The sequence below is a fragment of the Ictidomys tridecemlineatus genome, chromosome 4, assembly GCF_052094955.1.
Source record: "Ictidomys tridecemlineatus isolate mIctTri1 chromosome 4, mIctTri1.hap1, whole genome shotgun sequence".
Lineage (NCBI taxonomy): Eukaryota > Metazoa > Chordata > Mammalia > Rodentia > Sciuridae > Ictidomys > Ictidomys tridecemlineatus.
In genome coordinates, this window is record NC_135480.1 from 80745631 (window position 1) to 80766994 (window position 21364).

Genomic DNA, 21364 nt, shown 5'->3' on the forward strand with positions numbered 1-21364 from the left:
GTTTGATCCTCAGCACCACATAAAATAAAATAAAGATGTTGTGTTCACCGAAAACTAAAAATAAATATTAAAAAATTTTCTCTCTCTCTCTTCTCTTCTAAAAAAAAAAAAAAGAACTCTAAGTGTCCTTGAAATAGGCATCCTTTGAAGAACTTTTCCCAAAACAAGCAAGATTTTAAGAAACACCAGCTAGCCTGTGGCTTCAGAGCTTTAAATTTATTGTTCTTGCTTTCATTCTTGCACAGTTGTGCCTGTGTACCCAAATAATTTCACATCAGTCTTTGAATCTAACACTATCAGTTCTTTTCTGACTTGCTCCATCATACAAAATGTGAGTTATTGCTTTCAATTCTTAGTATTTAAAAAATGTGACCACTGGAAATGGCAGTTGAATATTTCATATTTTTTCTCCATTTTTTAACACTTTCAATCCTAAAAGAAAGATATTGACTTTTAATCATATGCTTTGTTCTAAAATGATATTTAAAAATTGCTACCAAAAAACCCAGTTTTTCATATGTAGAGATAAAACAGAACACGGAATTAAAGCTTTATACTGCTGGGCCTAGCGAAGTTTAATCCTTTAGTTCAATTTTTTGAGCATATGGGGCTAATAGCATACATTGAAACTTCTAGCCAATAAGCAAATCTGTGAGTTTCCTTAAGAAATGCACTTCTGAGATTCTTGGGTTCTTTACCCTTTTATGAGATCCTGAGATTTGTAGGAGTTACTTGAGTAATTATTTTGTCTGGAGGTGGGACTTTAAAATTATATCATACGGTTACTTTTTTCTTTTTTTTTTTTTTTTGGTGGTACTGGGGATTGAACCCAGGCCTTGTGCATGCTAGGCAAGCACTTTACCAGCTGAGCTTTATCCCCAGCCGCCTATACCACACAGTTAAATCTAGTAGTTTAAGAAGTCTGGATCTGTAAATTCGGAAACATTATTACTCCCCATAAGTCCTTATTGTTTGGTTCCTTCAATACTTTGTTCTATGAGCAGATGTTGTTAGCATGCTAATACAGTTTCTCATAATTAAATTTTATACCTCATGTGTATTATTATTAAAGATCATCTTGCTCTCATAGATTCATTTTAGCAATAGCTTAGAGTTTTAGGTATGTTAACATTATTTTATAGGAACCATGAATGATCTGGCTTGCTTTAATTGTACCTAACCAAAATGGACAAATTTTGCTCTGCAGGTGCTAGGATTAAGTTAGTGCTGCTCATTTTTCATTCAAAATGAGCATGTGATATGAGTCAAACACATTTCTGTTGGTGGGGGTGGAGTCTAAGGAGGAGGCCAGTGGCAAAACAGAAGATTAAATACATAATGTGTGACAAATCAGGCCTGTTTGTTTCATATCCAGACCCAGGTGATGCCAGGTTTAACAGTGTGTCGAGTGTCCTCTTGTTCCTTATCAACATATGATTTGCCACCCAGTGACAGTGAAAAGGGTCCCAACAATGAAGCTGTGATTCTCACTTCTTTTCCTGGTCCTACTATCGATTTAGGCTTAACCCTGCATCTCTGCCACTCCTCACACATTTCCTAGTATGTAGTGTCATTGAAGAGCCCCTCCACAAATTCACTCTCTGCATCCCCATATGGTGTAGTTTTCTCAAAGTCCTGCTCAGCTGCCATCTGGCCTTTCTGTGTTCTCCAGACCCACACTGTGCACCTACAGCCACGACTGATGGGGTTGCTATCATGTCATATCTGCTTGCCACTCTCATACATTTATGAAGTGCCTACTTTGTGTTTGGTAGTATTATCATTGATTTCTCAAAAATTTCTAAGTTATTACTAAAGTTACAAATAAATACAGTGCAAGGAAGAATAAGTTTCTAAGTACTAATTAATATTTTGATTATGCTAACATTTACTAAGTGTTAAGTACTATGCTTGGTTGTTTTTAGATAAGCTCCAGCACTCCTCTCTTGAGATGAGCAGATCTATACCTTATTCTCAATCAGCAGCTGCTACCCCACTCCTGCTATTATGCCGACCAGACTTCATTGAAATTGTGGACTGTTCACTCTTAGTAACATGATTTCATTTAATCCTCTCAACAATTCTGGAGCCTGAGAGGTTCAGTATCTTGCCCCAAGGTTGATGTACAGAGCTTGATGAAAGGCAAGCTCACTCCTCGTAGGATACTTTAGTGAGAGTTATTTAGATTCTTTGATAGGGGTTGGATCATTGATGTAGACAATGAGGAAGGGCATTCCTAGTGAAAAGGGGCAAAGACGCAGTGATAGGAAGGAACGGTCATATTTTAGAATATGATAAGACCTGCGCATTATCCTATTTAGTCTTTACAACCCTGTGGCATAAGTTAGGCTTACTCCTGCTTAAGAGATGAGAAAAGTTCTTAAACAGTTGCTTACTCCAGGTTCACACAAGCTATAAGAGGCAGTGAATTATGGTATTTCCGTTTCCACATCATGTGCACTTCAGCTCTGTGGTTAATAGTGGTATTGACACAGCTGAAATAGATTAGAGACTTGCTGGCGTAGATGCACTAAGCCTGGCCAATTGATTAGGTGGTGGATGGAGGAGGAGGATAAAAGTTCATTCTGAGGTTAGCAGTCTGGGGACTGGAGGGTGTGGGTCCAGTAACAGATGTAGGAAGTGAAGGAGCAGTTGGTGTTTGGTGAGGGAGGGGCCAAGGGGGCTGAGGAGTTGGATCTTAAGTGGCTGCTGGGAATTGCAGTTCCTGAGACCATCTGCTGCCACCTCTCCTTAACTCCTCACCTCCACATCCTTTGTTGTCTGTAATCCTTTGTCCTGAAGTCCCTGCAGTGTTTTGAGAACTGCACACTCCTCCTGCCTACCAGACTTTTCCTGATATTGATGAGCGCTTCCTGCAGCTGTTCTGATCTCTGTACAATTTTATGTGAGGCAAGAAATCATCTCAATGAAATATGCCATCCCCTGGGAAAGGTCCATTTCTCTTTGCTTCCAGACCTTCATTTAACCTAAAATTGGTTAAACTACACTGTAACTGTAGAAAAGAGCATTTATATAGAAATATGTAAGTGTTTGCTAATTAGCTGACGTCTAATTCATTGCCCTTTTCAAAAATCCCTGAAGGCTGATTGATGTTTAATGACTGATTTGTGAATTCTTTTATTTCATAAGCCTGCACAGAGTTCTGTCTGGTTGAAGTAACTTTCGGTTTAGTTGGGGAGCTGTGATAGAAATCTAGTCAGGCATTCATCACATTGCTATAACACCATTTCAGGCTACATAAGATCTCAGGGGATTTCTCCAGACCTGCCACAATTTTTAAAATCAGATTTTCTATCTGTTCTGACTTCCACCACTTTCTCTCCTGCCCTCAGCCTTACTTTCCCTATTGTCTTCCCATGTCTGCTTTGCTTTCTTTTGTTTGGTTTTTTTTTTTTTTTTTTTTTTTGCTTTAGGAATAAACTCGTGAGAGACTGTGTTCTGGAATCTATGAACTTGGGAGAGGCAAGGCAGTCCACTAATAGGCTGCTTCTGGGCATACACGAACCCTCCCAAAGTTGGGTGCATTGTAGACTCTTGCATATGTGAAATTTTCTTGGGAGAATGTAACTAACTTATTTCAGACTCTTGAAGTAATTTGCGACCCATCTCCGCCCCCCCCCCTCCCCACAGTAAAGGTCAAGACCCAATTTTTGTGGAATTCTTTTTGGACCAAATCTTTGAGCCATGAGCCTGGCTTTGACTCTCCTTCAAGAATTTGGAGAGCAGAAAGATGTGTTGCTTTCTTAGGATCAGTAAGACACAGGGGGTAGGAAAGAAAAACCCCTTCAAACTTAATGTGATGATTAGATTACTACTCATAGCTAACACCTTCATTTTTCTTTTTGTTAATGCATATTGAATTGTGATGATTTTATCATATCTGCATTCTGCACACTTAGGGATAATCTATAGAGTGCATTTTAAGTACCTCTTTTTTCAGGTCACAGAATTATCAAGTGAAACTCGAAGAGGTGAAACTGTAAAGATGACTGTCACTCTTATGAGGGAGCTGCCATCAAGCTCCCCTGTGTGCATCCAAGTTTTCAATATCATCTTCAAGAAGTAAGGCATTTGAAATGTGAATTTAATCTGGGCTAATGGCACCTTTCAGCATGGAGCCTGGGATTAAAATGGTCAACCACATGGTAGGCAGTGTGTGTGTGCCCTTACAGTGCTTATTGAGGGCAGGTCTTCACATACTTTTCAGGTACACAAGCAGCCATGTGCCATACAGTCATCACAGCCTCCCCTTGGCATAGCCACCATTATCCAGGATTGTCCAGGTTGAGATATAGAATTGGAGGGTAACTTCCATCTCATTGGCAGCAGGGAGGATGCCCTTTGCTTTTATTTCTTGAACCTGTTTCCACTCCTGATCCCCTGACTGAAAAGTTCACTATATTTGACTTACTTAAGGTCCTATTTTACTCTTCATTGGTTGATGTGGGATCTAAAAAGCTTTCTGCTTTCTGCTTTTGCTCCAGTGTGTACACATGGGGCCAGAAGGAAGGCCACAGTGGGGTTTTTTCTTTGTTCTTCAGACTGTTCTAAGGATCAGGTGTTCCAAAGTCATCTTGAGTGTAGAGTGGAATTTGTTAAGTATAGATTTCCTGGCTCCTCGCTGGACCTGGTAAACAGAATTTCATGGAATGGGACCCCCTAAATCCACATTTTCAGCACAATTCCCATAGGACAAGTGGATTCTGTAAAGTACACGAGCCACTTCTACATTCTGCTAGTGTGGAACTTTAAGATGAGCCATTCAGAAATCTTAGGTGCCATCCCTTTGTTCAATAGCAGCCTCTGGAAAGGATGAAAATAGGGAAGTTTGGGGTTTTGCTGAGTAGTAGGGTCCCGTAAAGGAACTTCCCCCACACAGATGCACTGTTTCCTAATGCTAGTCAGATGTCTTGGGCAGTCTCCTTCGGTCATAGCTGGGCCTTGGTACACTGCTACACAGCAGTTCTTCAGAAGCCCAGCTGGCATGTGCCCTCTAGCTGACAAATGGAAGGTTCTTTCCAGTGAGAAAGCTTTTTCCCTTATGCTTTCTATTCCTCCATCCTCACTGGAGGGCCCTGGTGTACCCTTACGTCAATTCCCATTTTCAGGTAAGGAGGCCAAGGCTCAGTGGTGTTTGGCATCCCAGATCAAAGAGTTGGAATACTTGGATTCTGACCCAACACCTTGTACATCTCTCTCACACACTGACAACCTCATATCAGTGATGTGACAGGTTCCGGGAATAACATGGCTTGTTGCTGAAGAGGTATTTGGCAGCACCTGGGGAGCTTGAGCAGCCTCAGCAGAAGCGGCTGCCTCCTCTCAAAATGGGAAACAGGCCAGAAGAGCCTTCAGACATGGCTTGCCTCACTCCTTACAGCCAGTCTGAATGTTAATGACCAGATGTAGCGGTAAATGACCGCCTAGTCATCATTGGCAGTTAAGTCCACACAGATAAAAATGATTTCAGTTATCATTCTCAAATGTGAAGAGTTCTTATACAGACACTTGCGTATATTCAGTATCTAAATGTTCTATAGCAGTAAGAAAAAGACCTCTGTATGTTCTATGTGTTTTTTATTATGTTCAGCATGAGTACAAACTTAGAATTATACTGTTATTGACTAATATTTACCAAAAACTAAAAAAAAATATATACTTGCAGGATCTTAAAAAAGTTGTCTATGTACCAAATTGGACGGAACTTCTATAAACCTTCAGAGCAAGTGGAAATTCCCCAACACAAGTAGGTTTATTTATATTTTCTTTTCCCCTGAAATGTTTATAAGGTGAGCAGTATAATTTACGTTGACCATTATGCCTCCTCTGAGTCTTTCTGTGATATGAAATGTAATGAATTTTTATAATCTTCAAGGGTCTTTTGTTTTTGTTTTTTTAATAGAGTGGTGAATGTGAACCTGGAGCTAGGAGCCTGTTTTCTTCTATTATGTACAAGATCATTATCATAAATTCTAGAGGGAATTCAGAAACTGAATTCTCTGTGTCAAAAGTAATACTGAAAGCAGAATAAGCTGTATTATGTCATAACACTTAGCTGGTGCTCTGAGCTTTTGTTGAAAGGAACCTATTGCAGCCAGGGTGATTGGTGTGAAGTCATCAGATAAACAGAAGTCAGACAGACAAGTCAGCTAAACTTCCCTAGAGAAGGGTTGAGCCATCCTGAACACTTGGAGAATGAGTTTTACCCTGGAAATGTAGTGCTTCAGGGAGCATCAGGTCATGGGTTGAACTGGTTGGTACTCACCTCTCCAAAATGTTGTGATCAGGCTAAAAACAGAAAGACCACTGATAGCCCAAAGACAGATAATCAAACAAGGGGAGAAGAGCATAAAGGACAGAATCAGGTGGAGTGATTGAAGTGCTGGCAGGTAGAGACAGTGATGCTGCTAAACATCCTACAATGTCCTAAATATGTGTTTACTCTAAATATGTATTTAAAGACACATCAGCTAAAAACAACTTAAGTTTTAGTCAGCAACTGGAAGAAATCTCACTAAAGAAAAAATTACCTCTAGAGAATTAGAATGAAAAATCACTTAAAAATCTTTACTGTTTTTCTGTTCTAACACCTTAAATATTAATTTTAAATTTTTTTCTTTTTATCTGTTTTTTGCAGATTATCCCTTTGGCCTGGGTTTGCTATTTCTGTATCATACTTTGAAAACAGGCTCCTGCTTAGTGCTGATGTGAGTTATAAAGTCCTCCGGAATGAGACTGTTCTGGAATTCATGACTGATCTCTGCTACAGAACTGGTGTGTCTTGCTTCACCCAGACATGTGAGAAACAACTGATAGGACTCATTGTCCTTACAAGGTAAAAGTCTACATCTAAGTGAATCTTCTCCAGAGAATGAATTATCTATGGAGTTTGGGAACAGGAAGTTCATTGGAACTTAGGTTGGAGCACAAGTCTGATCAATTGGTTTAGAAGACTTGGCTGTTCTCAAATTGTCTTGAGTTAGACTTCCTTATGTGTCATTCTCAACTTTCTCAAACTGACATGATCTCAAATTCTCATTCTGTTCTCCCCACTCCAAATTCTGCCTTTTAAGTTTCCATCTTCATAAAATCCAGCTCTGATCTTCCTGACACCTCCACTTGCCCCCTCAGTTGAGCCACTCCTTATGTCCATTTTATTGAATTTTATTATGTGATAGCACAGAATGTGAAGTCCGTGCCTCAACTTCTTCAAAAGATTCTGTGGTCTTTTAGGCTGAGACCATATTTTGCTTCTTTGCAGTATAATTTGCCAACAGTGCACGTTGAATTAAAGGCAGGCAGATTAAATGACTTTCTAAGTACTAAAAAGCTCACCATATACTGATGCCAATCCAAAAAGTTTTTTTTTAAATTATTTTATTTTTTATTTTTAAGGGACATATTAGCCTTCTCCTTTTCTGTCTTGGAATTTCCTCCTAAAGTTGTTTTTCTGGTTGCATAGCAGAGGGGTGGGATGGTTGAATTGTCTTATCCTCCTGTCATGATCTTGATGGATTAGTTTATCCATGCTCTTTCAGTCATCTTGTAAGGTGCCCAGAGCTCTGGAGAAACCTGCCTTGGAGGTTTCTGCTCGCAGGTTGGGGTATTTGAGAGGACATTCCAGGCCCTTCTCCTGGAGGGGAGAAAGAGCTTAGAATGATCCTAGCTGACCTGTTCTGCAGCTTTGCCAAGGACCAGCCCAGATGGGAGGTTAAGCAGGGTGCTACAACTGCTGGTCAGTCAGCCTGCATTGGTGTTTTTTACCAGAAAGACAATCTGGGAGCTCAAAAAATCTGAGTGACACCTGAAGCCAACAGGAAAGTTTTGAGCAATGCTTCAGCATTCGAACATCGAAGAATGGTTTACCTGAATGTACAGCATTTTAACAGTGAGCAAAACAGATTGCAGTCTAATGACTTTCTTGTGAGTTTCTTTGAAATTTAGAGATCTTCCTGTGTACTGATAAGTTAATGCTCTTCTCAGCTTTAATCTAAGAAGAGCATTAATTAAAACAAGAAATAAGTGACTCTTAAGTGTTTCTGTGTCTTAATTTCTGATATTCTGGAACATATTTTATACTTTGAATTAAAAGTGTGATGGAGTAACTGCTTAGCTGAGATGACTTGGAAACTTTATTAAAAGGTTTTTTTTCCATTTGCCAGATACAATAACAAAACCTATCGCATTGATGACATTGACTGGTCTGTGAAGCCCACACATACTTTTCAGAGGCGTGATGGCTCTCAGATTACTTATGTGGATTACTACCAGCAGGTAGGTATTTTCTTTTCCTCTTAGCTTAAAGAGGTCTCACTATTCCTCTGCACTCTGTCAAGTCCACTGAATTGTTAGGGGGAGTCTGCCTCATACATAATTCTCTATTTTCTCCTGTCCCTTATCCTCCATTCCCAACATCCTGGGTTGACTGGGGTACTTATCATATCTCCTTCTGTCCTTATTTTGGTAGTCTGAGGCCAAATGCTGTGAGGCATACCTGTGATCCCAGCTACTCAGGGGTTTGAGGCAGGAGGATTGCAAGTTCAAGGCCATCCTGGGCAACTCAGCAAGTCTTGTCTCAGGGGCAAAAAAACATTGAGCTGGGGATGTAGGTTAGTGGTAGAGCCCCCCAGGTTCAATCCCCAGTACCAAAAATAAAATAAATCAAAAACATATATCTGATGATGTCACTTCCGAGCTCAAAACATTTCCATGGCTCTTCATTGCCTTAGAAACCAAATGTCAGCTCTTTTGTGGAATTTCCCAAGCCCTTCATGACCTGGGCCATTCCCTGCATTTCCAGCCACATCTCTTACTTCTTCACATCCCTCCCTGTGCTCTTCTGTACTAGTAGTTTGTGTGTACTTAACTCAGTTTATCCCCTGTGCATTTTCACACATCTTCCTGGGTACCTCTTCACAGCCCAGATGAACACTGAACACCTTTTAGTACTCAGCATGGCCATCAACTCTCACGGAGGCCCCAGGGCACCCTTCCCAGGATTTCCTTCTATGACTTAGCTACATTGGGTCATCTGAGTCAGGAGGTGAGTGGTCTGACCTCCCTCCTGGACCTTGGGCTCTCCCAGGGTTAGCATAGTTCCTTGCATGTGTCACACACTCGAGAAATGGTTACTGATGGAATCTTATGCTGCCTGTGGAGGCTGTGATCTCAGTGATCCCAATTAGGAAGCTTTCACCCCCATCTTCCATGTTTTTGAATGTATAGTCATTCAGGTCTCTAAAATCTCACAGATGTATTAAAAGACAAACAAATGACCACAATTACAAAAAACCCAGAAATCCTTCCTCGATCTTTCTTCACCTTCATTGTTAGCTAACTCTGGAAACTTGTCTACATTAGCTCCAAGCCCCCGCTTCAGTTCTTCCTTCCAGAAATGTCAGCAGTCTGGTATCTGACTCTGTTACTGTGGAAATAGCTCGACAAAGGTCAAAATCAGTTACCCTTCTTATCCTAAGCAGCTCTCAGTGGCTTTTGTTTTTCTTTTCTCACCAGTAATTACTTTGCTGTATTTTTACTTTTCAGTTGACAGATAGTTACACATTTTTATGAGGTGTAGAGTGTGATGTCTTGATACATTCATACACGTGTCCTGGAGATCATTCTGCTAAGTGAAATAAGGCACAGAAAGACAGAAACTGCAAGCTTTCACTCATCTGTGGAATCTTGAATAGTGGAGCTCGTTGAGCTTGTAGAGAGTGGAATAGTGTGTACCAGAGGCTGCAGGGGGCAGAGGACAGCTGGGTGGGAGGTAAGGGTAGAGACGGTGGCACAGTGTCCCAGTCACAAGGAGTAAGTTCTGGTATTCTACACAGAAGGTGATTAGAGTTAAAATATTGTATTATTTCAGAAGCCTTTGATGCCTACCTTCTTAGACTTCCTGAGTCCCATCCTTGTGGTTCTCTGTTTAGGTTTCAGGTTGTTCTCTTATCTTGCTTTGATGATTTTCTCCCTTCTTCTGCCTCAAAAGGAAGCATCATTCACCATGATTCTCTCACACAGGGTCTTTTTTTTTTTTTTTTTGTATTTGAGACTGCTCAAATATAGTATTTTTGCCCTGTCCTCATTCCCAGGTTTCATATTCATCTCCATTTCCAGAACATGTTTGCATGAATATCCTGCAGGCTTCTTAGACTCACATAATTCACACTGAATTGATTTTCTTTCCCATTCCTGTTTCTCTTTGGGAATTCTGGGTCTCAGAAATCATTTTGCTTTCTTCCTCATTTTCACTTTCACCTCCTTTTCACTTGTCTCCAGAATGAGTTCTGCCTCTTTTATCCTTGCACTCTCTCTGGAACCATCCCTGCCTCCTCAGCCTGTCCTCACTACAGTAGTGCAGGACCCCTCATGGATTCCCCTCTGGTTAGGTATTGCAGTCACCTTTGGTAGTCTCCACCTCAGCTCTTTCCTCACCACAATCCAGCATTCTCACTAGCATGAGAGAGATCTTTCTGAGACACTGCCCAGAAACGTGGTTAAGAGCATAAACTTAGATAAGAAAGTGTTGGCTCTAACTATATAATTTTGGGCAAATCATTAAACTTGAAGGTTAGTTTGGGGAACTGACTAAACTCATTGTTAAGGGACTTTGTCTACTTTCATTGCATAGTGTAGTGTTCAGTAGGATAATGGTGTGTGATGCCTGCACACTGTGAGCCTGGGTAGACACCCCACCCCCACTTGCCACCTACCCCTTCACTCTAGTATCATGGAGTCTGGCCTCATTCCACGTTTTAGCTCAGCTCTCTCAGTGCCCCCACCAGACATCCTACTGTTATCACCCCATGTATTCTCTAGACCCTGAAAGGATGTCAGTCTTGGTGCATGCTCACTAGACACCTGCACAAAGCCATCCAGTCCCTTCTCCCTCCGCCACTGCATCAGGATCAAGTGTCATCTATGGATGTTACTTTCGGCCACACAGGAGAGCTGGCTCTTCTCTCTCTAAGCTCCTGCACTATGCCTCACAATGTTTTTAGAACACGTTTTTCTAGTAAGACAGGGATGGCCTTTGGAATCCTGGATTCTGTAGTACTGGCAAAGCATCTTGGGCCAAAAATGTACTGTTTTTGTTTATTTAATCCATGGTTTATTAAACATTTAGGTTTTTTTTCCTGCATCATTAAATTTGTTCTTACTTGAACAGATGTATTATGTGATTTTCTGAAGAAGGAATCTTGGTAAAAATCTCTTTCTTCTTTTTTTGTAGTGAGTTGTGCTCTATTGTATATATATTGTAACTAGGGAGAGAAGAAACAAAATCGTGTCTTCCTCTCTGTCCCGAGAAAGGAACATTAAATTATTAGCTTGCTTCTGTCCTTCTTTCCTTCCTTCCTTCCTTCCTTCCTTCCTTCCTTCCTTCCTTCCTTCCTTCCTTCCTTTCTCTCTTTTTCTCTTTCTCTCTTACTTTCTGTTTTTTTTTTTTTTTTGTAGATGGGGCTGAACCCAGGGATGCTTTACCACTGAGCTACATCCCCAACCCTTTTCATTTTTTATTTTGAGACAGAACCTTTCTAAATTGCTAAGGCCAGTCTTGCACTTGTGATCCTCCTTCTTGGCCACCTGAGTTACTGGGATTATAGGCCAGCACCATTGCACACAGCATGTAGTCAGTTTTCAAAGTGGAAGACATTATTATATCATGAAAAGAATATTTTTAAAAGCTAAGAAACTGAGCAAGAAAAAGGGTAAAATCTGCCTTAGGCAGCAACTTTGGGGATGGATTTCTTTTCTGTGCTCCATCTAAATATAACTTTTTTTTTCTTTTTTTTTTTGTGGTGCTGGAGATTGAATCCAGGGGCTTGTGCATGCAAGGCAGGCCTAAATATAACTTTTTGCTGTACATTGCCCAGCTTTACATGAGGTATTTCCAGGGACTGTCCCACTTCCACATATTCTTCAAGGCCTTTTCTTGGCACTTCCTTTCTCCTGAAGCCTTCCCTGGTATACTGGCCCAGGGACACAGTTCTAAGAGGTATATCAAGCGGATCGAAGGGATAAATCCTGGGCTGGGCTAACTTCCAGTTATGATGCTTGGGAAAGTTGTTTAATCTCTCACAGCGTTTCCTCATCCATGGAGGGGATGATAATAGCATGTAACCGCCAGCTTTATTGTCAAGATTAAATGAGGAAAATCATGTGCTTAGCGTATCATTACTTGTGCTTCTCCATTTACAGATAATGTGGTGATGAGTCAAGGTGAGGACTCTGCCTCTTTTGTCTTTGTATTGCCTGCAGTTTCTGGAACATAGGAAGCATGCCATGTGCACTGAATCAGTGAGGTCATGCATAAAGACTCTTGATAAAGGCTTCTCCAAGTTTTTTTATCCACATCGTTAGTTGTACTCACCACTTTAAAATATGATTTCTGAGTTGTTTTTTAAATTTATTTTGATGACTAAAATTCCTTATCAAAATATAAAAATGCATCTTACATCCTTAATTATAATGCCCAGGCATTTTGTAAATTATAATTCTAGTTCTGTCACTAATTATACAGAAAATGGGTGTTAATTGGAACCTTTGTCATTGAAAACAAACTTTTGCGATGATGAGAATGTTTGAACTTCAAGTTTAGGAAGGGAATGAAGTGGAGTATGCATTGACAGTTGGCAAACCAGACACAGTGCTAGAGGTTTACCTAGCATACCTCTCACCTACTGTTATCCTCATTCCATAGAAGAGGGAAGGTGAGTAACATCTCCAGTGTCACAGTCCAAGTAAATGGAAGAGCTGGGGATCAGATTCCCATTTGTTGGATTTCTGGGCTGATTTCTTATAACATCATACCAGCCTGAATGTTAAAGATGGGCTTGCTTTTTTGAGAAATCTGAGATCTACTCAGTATAACGCTTGCCCTCATCATGTGTATAGACATTTTCAGATTGAACACGGAAGTTTAGAAGCAGTTGTTTAATCTTGGGGCAGTGAGTCTCAGTCACAGATAATGGAAATGCTTATTTTCAGTTAGCCCCAGGGGATCACTGGATTATGTATAGAACCAGCTGGAGGAGATTCTTAATCTGGAAGAAACCCAGAGAAAGTAGGGTAATGACTTTTAAAAAATAGTGTTGCATTTTAAGAGATAATTAAAGGAATAAAACTGACCCTCAGATGTAAAAGACAAGTTCTAGTAATAAGTTGTGAGGAGCAGAAAGCCTTGGGGTTTTTTGTTTTTGTTTTTTCCCTCCACTGAAAAGATATGCTTATATATTCATCTGGGGATTTCTTTGTTGCTTATGAGTAGGGATACACTGTTTCCACATTGACCTTTTTTCTCATTAATTTTGCATTTTATAGCAATATAATATTACTATATCTGACCTAAATCAGCCAGTGCTTGTTAGTCTGTTGAAAAGCAAGAAAAATCACAACACTGAGGCTCCAATTGTCCACTTGATGCCTGAGCTCTGTTTTCTAACAGGTAACATTTATGTTTTATAACTGTCAGGCTCCTAATCACAGTCTTCTGAGCCTTAGCAATGGACAGAACCTTGCCAAAGCACTAATTTAACTCATGGAGGATGGGCCTTTTAAGGAATTTATCCAGTAGTAAAGACATCTATTTCCTTTATCTCATGTATTTCACTTGTTACTTTGTTGCAAAGTAGGCCTCTCTATATTTTCCTACAGCAAACATGCTCTTTTCTGTTTTTTGAATTCACTAGTGTAGGAAGCAGTATGACTTTGATTTTTGTCATATGTTGTTAGCATGATTCCAAAATGATGCTTAGTTTCTTCTTGCATTAGCTTCCATAAGGTAATCCTCACCATATACTAGAATCTGAATAATTATCTCCAGTACTTCTAGTAATGTTTATCTAACTAATACAGTACAGCTAAGAAAGGAGGACTTTCTATTTTTTATGTATTTGTATTGCTTAAATCAGTTTGCAGTTAGAAAAATAGGACTTAATCTTCGAATGGAGGGATGCTCATTCTTGGTTGTAGTGTCATATTGTAGCCCACCTTGTTGGTCATGAGCCACATGAGTTTATTGGACACTTGAAATGTGATGAGCTACATGGAGAGACTGAAGAAGGTTGTGCTGCAAATGCAAAATACAAAGAAAGAGGAAACTACTTGAGTAATGAATTTTATATGCATGTAGAAATGATAATATATTGAATATACTGGGTTAAGTAATTCATATTACTTGAAATAATTTCATCTATTTCTCTTGGGCTTTTTAAACACAGCTAATAGAACAACTTTAATGACATGTAGCTTGCACGGGACAGTACTGTCCTTGTGAATCTGATTCAGTTTAAATGGAAGAGCTTCAGGTGTGTTTGAGATAGACTGGGGCCGCAGCGTCTGCTCATGTTCCCACACTGTATTTGTTGACACTTCGTAGGCTTGACTGACCAGGCAACCTCTGATTTCCAGCTGATGAAGGCTGTGGCTGAAGAGACGCGGCTCAGTCCTTTGGGCCGGCAGCAGCGCTTGGCCAGGCTTGCTGACGACATCCAGAGGTACTGGATCACCTTATTGAGGCTGCATGTGCCCTGCCTAAGCCAAGTGTGTAGAATTGGATGATGTAAATGATGCTTCATTCTTTAGGCAAACATTTCATTTGTTGATTCAGAGGAAGTCCCTTTTGAAATGTGTTGTTTGGAGCCCAGAGATTTCATGCAAAATGCTCAGGAGTAGTGAGTTGAAGGGAAGAGGTGGGAGGCCGAGCTGGAGGGGCAGCACCACTGTAGTTAGACAGCTGTGCTTGCACATGTTTAATGAATTGAGGTCTGGGGAATTTTTTATGTAAAGAGCTATAATCTGAAATAAACAAACAAAAAACCTAAAACAAAAACAGAAGACAGCCAAAAACCCTGACAGGCTTCCAGTATTCAGGGTCAGGAGTGCTCCGAGTGGCCTTAGGAGCTGGAACTGTAATCTTTTACTACATAGACTTTAAATTTCAAGTGCCTTTGTCTTTTTGTTCAGTCAATCTGATTCTCAGACTGTGTCCCTACCCTTATTTACAACCATGTGGGGCAATGTGTGATGAGAGAATTGTGCTCCTTCCTGGGTCTCCATTCTGATATCCTAAAATTGTGCTATCTCATATTATAGTCCTGTGTGGCTCTTGGGCACTTGAAATATGGCAAGTAAACACATCCTCAATTGATAATATTTTGGATACACTAAGTTACATGTTGTATGTTTAACAAATAATTTCCTTTGTTACTTTTTAATCTTTTTAAAGTGGTTCCTAGAAAAATTCAAATTGTATTTCTGTTGGGCCACATTGTTGTAAAATGGTCATTTTCCTTCATTATTTATTTATTTATTTGTTTATTTACAGAATCAGGGATGAAACCAGGGCCTCACACATGCTAGGCAAATTCCCTACCACTGAGCTATGTACCCTGCCCTTTATAACTTTTTTAAAATTTTGAGATAGAGTCTTACTCAAGTGAGACTCTGGCAGGTCTTGAACTTGGGTTCCCCCTGCCTCATCCCCCTGAGTAGCTGAGATTACAGGTACACCACTGCCCCTGGCCAAACAATTAATTTTCTTTAAAATTAAAAAAATAATAACTTACAAAAGAATTTGGATATGAATATAAGCAAATTGAGAGAAATAACTCAGTAATTATTTGTTAACAAATGAATCATATTTAGTGAATGGTATGTATTTTTTTTCTTTTTTTTTTAATTGTTGGTCGTTCAAAACATTACATAGTTCTTAATATATCATATTTTACAGTTTGATTCAAGTAGGTTATGAACTCCCATTTTTACCCCGTATACAGATTGCTATATCACATCGGTTACACTTCCATTGATTTACATATTGCCATTCTAGTGTCTGTTGTATTCTGCTGCCTTTCCTATCCTCTACTATCCCCCCTCCCCTCCCCTCCCCTCCCCTTTTCTCTCTCTACCCCCTCTACTGTAAATCATTTCTTCCACTTGTATTATCTTTTCTTACCCCTCCTTTCCTCTTATATATAATTTTGTATAACCCTGAGGATCACCTTCCATTTCCATGCAATTTCCCTTCTCACTCCCTTTCCCTCCCACCTCTCATCCCTGTTTAATGTTAATCTTCTTCTCAAGCTCTTCGTCCCTACCCTGTCCTTGGTTACTCCCCTTATATCAAAGGAGTCATTTGGCATTTGTTTTTTAAAGATTGGCTAGCTTCACTTAGTATAATCTGCTCTAATGCCATCCATTTCCCTGCAAATGCCATGATTGTGTCATTTTTTAATGCAGAGTAATACTCCATTGTGTATAAATGCCACATTTTTTAATCCATTCATCTATTGAAGGGCTTCTAGGTTGGTTCCACAATCTTGCTATCGTGAATTGTGCTGCTATGAACATCGATGTAGCAGTGTCCCTGTAGCATGCTCTTATTAGGTCTTTAGGGAATAGACCAAGAAGGGGAATAGCTGGGTCAAATGGTGGTTCCATTCCCAGCTTTCCAAGAAATCTCCATACTGCTTTCCAGATTGGCTGCACCAATTTGCAGTCCCACCAACAATGAACAAGTGTACCCTTTTCCCCGCATCCTCTCCAGCACTTATTGTTGTTGGACTTCATGATGGCTGCCAATCTTACTGGAGTGAGATGGTATCTTAGGGTGGTTTTGATTTGCATTTCTCTGACTGCTAGCGATGGTGAGCATTTTTTCATGTACTTATTGATTGATTGTATGTCCTCCTCTGAGAAGTGTCTGTTAAGGTCCTTGGCCCATTTATTGATTGGGTTATTTGTTATCTTATTGTCTAATTTTTTGAGTTCTTTGTATACTCTGGATATTAGGGCTCTATCTGAAGTGTGTGGATTAAAGATTTGTTCCCAGGATGTAGGCTCCCTGTTTATCTCTCTTATTGTTTCTTTTGCTGAGAAAAAACTTTTTAGTTTGAGTAAGTCCCATTTGTTGATTCTAGTTGTTAACTCTTGCGCTATGGGTGTCCTATTGAGGAATTTGGAGCCCGACCCCACAGTATGTAGATCATAGCCAACTTTTTCTTCTATCAGACACCGTGTCTCTGATTTAATATCAAGCTCCTTGATCCATTTTGAGTTAACTTTTGTGCATGGCGAGAGAAAGGGATTCAGATTCATTTTGATGCAAATGGATTTCCAGTTTTCCCAGCACCATTTGTTGAAGATGCTATCCTTCCTCCATTGCATGCTTTTAGCCCCTTTATCAAATATAAGATAGTTGTAGTTTTGTGGATTGGTTACTGTGTCCTCTATTCTGTACCATTGGTCCACCCGCCTGTTTTGGTACCAGTACCATGCTGTTTTTGTTAACTATTGCTCTGTAGTATAGTTTGAAGTCTGGTATCGCTATACCGCCTGATTCACACTTCCTGCTTAGCATTGTTTTTGCTATTCTGGGTCTTTTATTATTCCATATGAATTTCATGATTGTTTTTATCTATTTCTACAAGAAATGCTGTTGGGATTTTGATTGGCATTGCATTAAACCTATAGAGAACTTTTGGTAATATTGCCATTTTGATGATGTTAGTTCTGCCTATCCATGAACAGGGTGTATTTTTCCATCTTCTAAGGTCTTCTTCTATATCTCTCTTCAGGGTTCTGTAGTTTTCATTGTATAAGTCTTTCACCTCTTTTGTTAGGTTGATTCCCAAGTATTTTATTTTTTGGGGGGATATTGTGAATGGAGTAGTTGTCCTCATTTCCATTTCAGAGGATTTGTCGCTGATATATTTTTAAAATATTTTTTAAAATATTTGCAAATACACATGATACTATTCTTTTTCAGAAAATGTTATAGTACAATAAATCATGTTTTATAATTTTTTCATTCAAAGGTTTTCTGGAATGTTTCCATCTGATAAATGTGCATCTCTGTTATCAGGCTAGTAGCTTTGTAGTGTCCATTTTATGATATACTTTTAAAATTTATTCTGGACATGCCCTGACTTAGGTCTACTGGAGAAATTCCCCTCTATCCCTTATTCTGGGCTGCAGATTATTTCTCCTGATATATTCTCCTGCCACCTTTGAGTAATGCCACTTACCTTATCCCATTTCTTGCCCAGTTATAGCCTTGTCCTCCCATTTTGGGAAAACAGTATATGAAGCAAAAATAATTAATTCAAAGGATTCAATGTGACCAGATAAGACATTACCTTAATAGATGGACCTAATGAGCTGTCACAGAATGACAGTGGTTCCAACCTCTCTAAAGAATGAGGTAGAGCGGGAGCACAGCAGTACATTCCTATAATCCCAGTTGCTTGGGAGATTGAAGCCTGAGGCAGGAGGATCACCAGATCAAAGACAGCCACAGCAATTTAGCGAGATGCTGTCTCAAGATAAAAAGGAGATCTGGTCTCAAAATAAAATAAAATAAAAAGGATGTGGATGTGGCTCAGTGGTTAAGTGCCCCTCGTACCAAAAAAAAAAAAAAAATTGAGGTGGAGGCTTAATAGTGATACAGAGGTGTAGATCTCATAATATCCCGTGAGTACCTGGCTTAGTGTATGCTGGATACTGTGTCAGAAACTGAAGACAAAGTCAGGAGCTTAAAGCACAGTAGAAATTACCCCATATCACAGCGTCATTAGATTAAAGCATAACCTATGATTAAAGCTTATTAAGTTACAAGCCAACGTCTAGTCAAGCATGAAAGACTGTCATTGTTAGTAACACTAATATTCTCCTCATAGTTAACCTGTTTGCCTGTCTATCCTACAGGTTTTCTGAAGCTTAAATCCTTATGTCCCCTTTATCATCTTCCATCCTCTCCCAAGCTACTGAATCAGATATTCCCAGAAGACCTCTTCATGTCCAGAGGTCCCCAAATGACTTCTTATTAACACATTTGTTATTGGAAATAACGTCTACATTTGCTGAGCATATAACACATGACAGTCATTTTCCATATATTGTCATATTTAATCTTTACATCAGCTCTCTGTAGTAGCTATATTTGTTATCCCAATGTTTTGCCAGTAAAATAACTAATACTTTGAAAGATTTAAAAATTTGCTAGAGATCACATACAAAGATTAGACCTAGGATCTGGGGTTGTGGCTCAGTGGTAGAGCACTCGCCTAGCATAAATAAGGCACTGGGTTCAGTTCTCAGCACCACATAAAAATAAGTAAATGAGATAAAGATATCATGTTCACTTACAACTAAAAAAAAAAGTTAGAAAAAGAAAAAAAGGTTCAACCTAAACCCAGGCTGGCCTGGCTTGAGAGCTCATTTTTCTAACCAGTGTGGCCCACTGGAAGCCCTTTCCCACCCCAGCATCTCTCAGATGGGTATGCTTGTCCTGTCATTCTTTAGAGGGGAGCGGGAGATGAGCCGAAATAGAAGCCAGGAATCCTAAAGACAGAAAATCAGCCCCCGATGAATTCAGTGAGTTATGGTTTTATCTCTAATGATTAAGAACCTTTAGAGAATCATTGCTCTTTTGACTTAAAACACTTCTTTCAACAGAGACAAGAATGCTCGTTTTGAGCTGGAGACCTGGGGACTGCATTTTGGAAGCCAGTTGTCTCTGACTGGCCGGGTTGTGCCTTCAGAGAAAATATTAATGCAAGACTATGTAGTAAGTACAGTGGTTTTATTTTCATTTGAAATTGTTTACTTGAACATTTGTAAGTTTGATCCTTTGCCAGAGTAACTGGGCACTTACAGATATGTGTTGGGTTTCTTAGTGGCTATGTCCCTGCCCTTCCTTTGTCCTAAGGCTCAGGTCCCCTCCAATTTCCATTTTAGTACAAATTTACTTTCATGGACTTAGTGGCACCCAGTGGAGACGATATAGGTCTGTTAGAAATTAGTATAGTGTTTCAGACAGGCGTGGTGGTACACTCCTATCATCGCAGCAACTCAGGAGGCCGAGGCAGGCGGATCATGAGTTCAAAGCCAGACTCAGCAAAATTGAGGTATTAAGCAACTTAGTGAGACCCTGCAGCTAATAAAATAAAAAATAGGGTTGGGGATGTGGCTGAGTGGTTGAGTGCCCCTAAGTACAATCCCCAGTACCTCCCGCCCCCAAAAAACCAGTATTATGTAATTGAACCATATCCACCTATTATTGGCTATTATACTACATGACTTAAAAATAAGAAAGCCATAGTTATTTAAGAAAATTTTGCTAACTGGCAAAGATTAATTCTGCTAGACTGAATTCCTTATACCAAAGTTAGTTTCTTAGTTGTTGTGTTCATTGTGTCTGTTAATCTTTCAAAAAAGTAAAGAGCTGTTCAGTTGACGTAAAACTGAAGAAATTCTCACGGAGCCTATTCCCAAACATAGCCTCAAGAGACAAATCATTGCTCCTTCTGGGCTTTAATTGAGTAACAAACCTATTTTATGCAAAAATTGCACGTTATCCTACTTTTCCCCTCTGTTTTGCCCATTTTTAAGGCCAGTTGTATTTCATTTAGTTTACAAGGCTTTCTTGTCCTTAGTTGGTATAATAAAATACATGTCTGAACTAATGTAACTGGTATTGGGAAAATGGGAATATTTTTCTCCTTTCTGTTGAATAATCTATCCAAGTTAACAAAAATTGATTGGAGACACTGAGAGAAAAAAAACTCATTTTCAAAACAAAGCAAATAAAACAGTAAACCGTTACCCTACTAGGTCAGGGATCAGTAAAGAGAAGTGCAGTTTCAGGTCCATATGTGAAGGAGGACTCAAGATACTTTAAATGATTCATTTTATCATTTAAATATGTGAGTAAAATCATATTTAACAGAACTTTTACTTCTTTTTCATTTTTGTATTTTTTGATGTGGAAATAGGTCACCTAGGGAGAATGGGCATTAAAATGGAAGAACCTGAACCCTAGAGGTAGGGGCTTGCTAGAAGTGACTGTGTCATCAACTTTTTGGCCAATCATCATCATCATCATCATCATCATTAATATTATTTTGCAGTGCTGGGGATTGAACCCAGGGCCTCATGTATGCCAGGCAAGTGCTCTACTGCTGAGCCACAGCTCCAGCCATTGGCCAACTCTTTTCTAAAAGTCATAAAGAAAGATTCATAGGCACATTGTTCTGGGTCTCCTTCCAGTGTTCACGGGACGACAGCAGGGTTGTAGGCAAGAAGAATGTGACTCTCTTCCCACTGTATGTAGTAATGAACCTTAGTTCTGATGGAACTCTCTGTGGAAGGCGACCTGTTCCCTTTTGTTCTCAAGGTCACTTCCTGGTGCTGAGTCCCAGCCTGGCCACTTAAAGGCAAGGCATGATGAAGATGCCTGGTGGCTGGAAATGAGTACTTGGTAAAAAGTGCCCTGGCTGGAACATCAGGACACTAGCATTCTCAATCTGTCACTGCTGCCAGCTGGCTCTACAATTTCTCTCCA

At 39.7% G+C, this 21364-nt stretch overlaps 1 protein-coding gene across 1 annotated transcript in view; it reads left to right on the plus strand.

The window, feature by feature from the left end:
* The window catches only part of Piwil4 (piwi like RNA-mediated gene silencing 4), a 46118-nt gene that overhangs the window by 6619 nt on the left and 18135 nt on the right, over positions 1-21364 (plus strand). The window contains exons 5-11 of the mRNA XM_005337184.4: positions 3962-4083; positions 5687-5767; positions 6659-6856; positions 8184-8295; positions 13342-13465; positions 14399-14516; positions 19477-19588. Coding sequence (XP_005337241.3) covers positions 3962-4083; positions 5687-5767; positions 6659-6856; positions 8184-8295; positions 13342-13465; positions 14399-14516; positions 19477-19588 — 867 coding nt within the window. The remainder of the gene's footprint in view (positions 1-3961; positions 4084-5686; positions 5768-6658; positions 6857-8183; positions 8296-13341; positions 13466-14398; positions 14517-19476; positions 19589-21364) is intronic.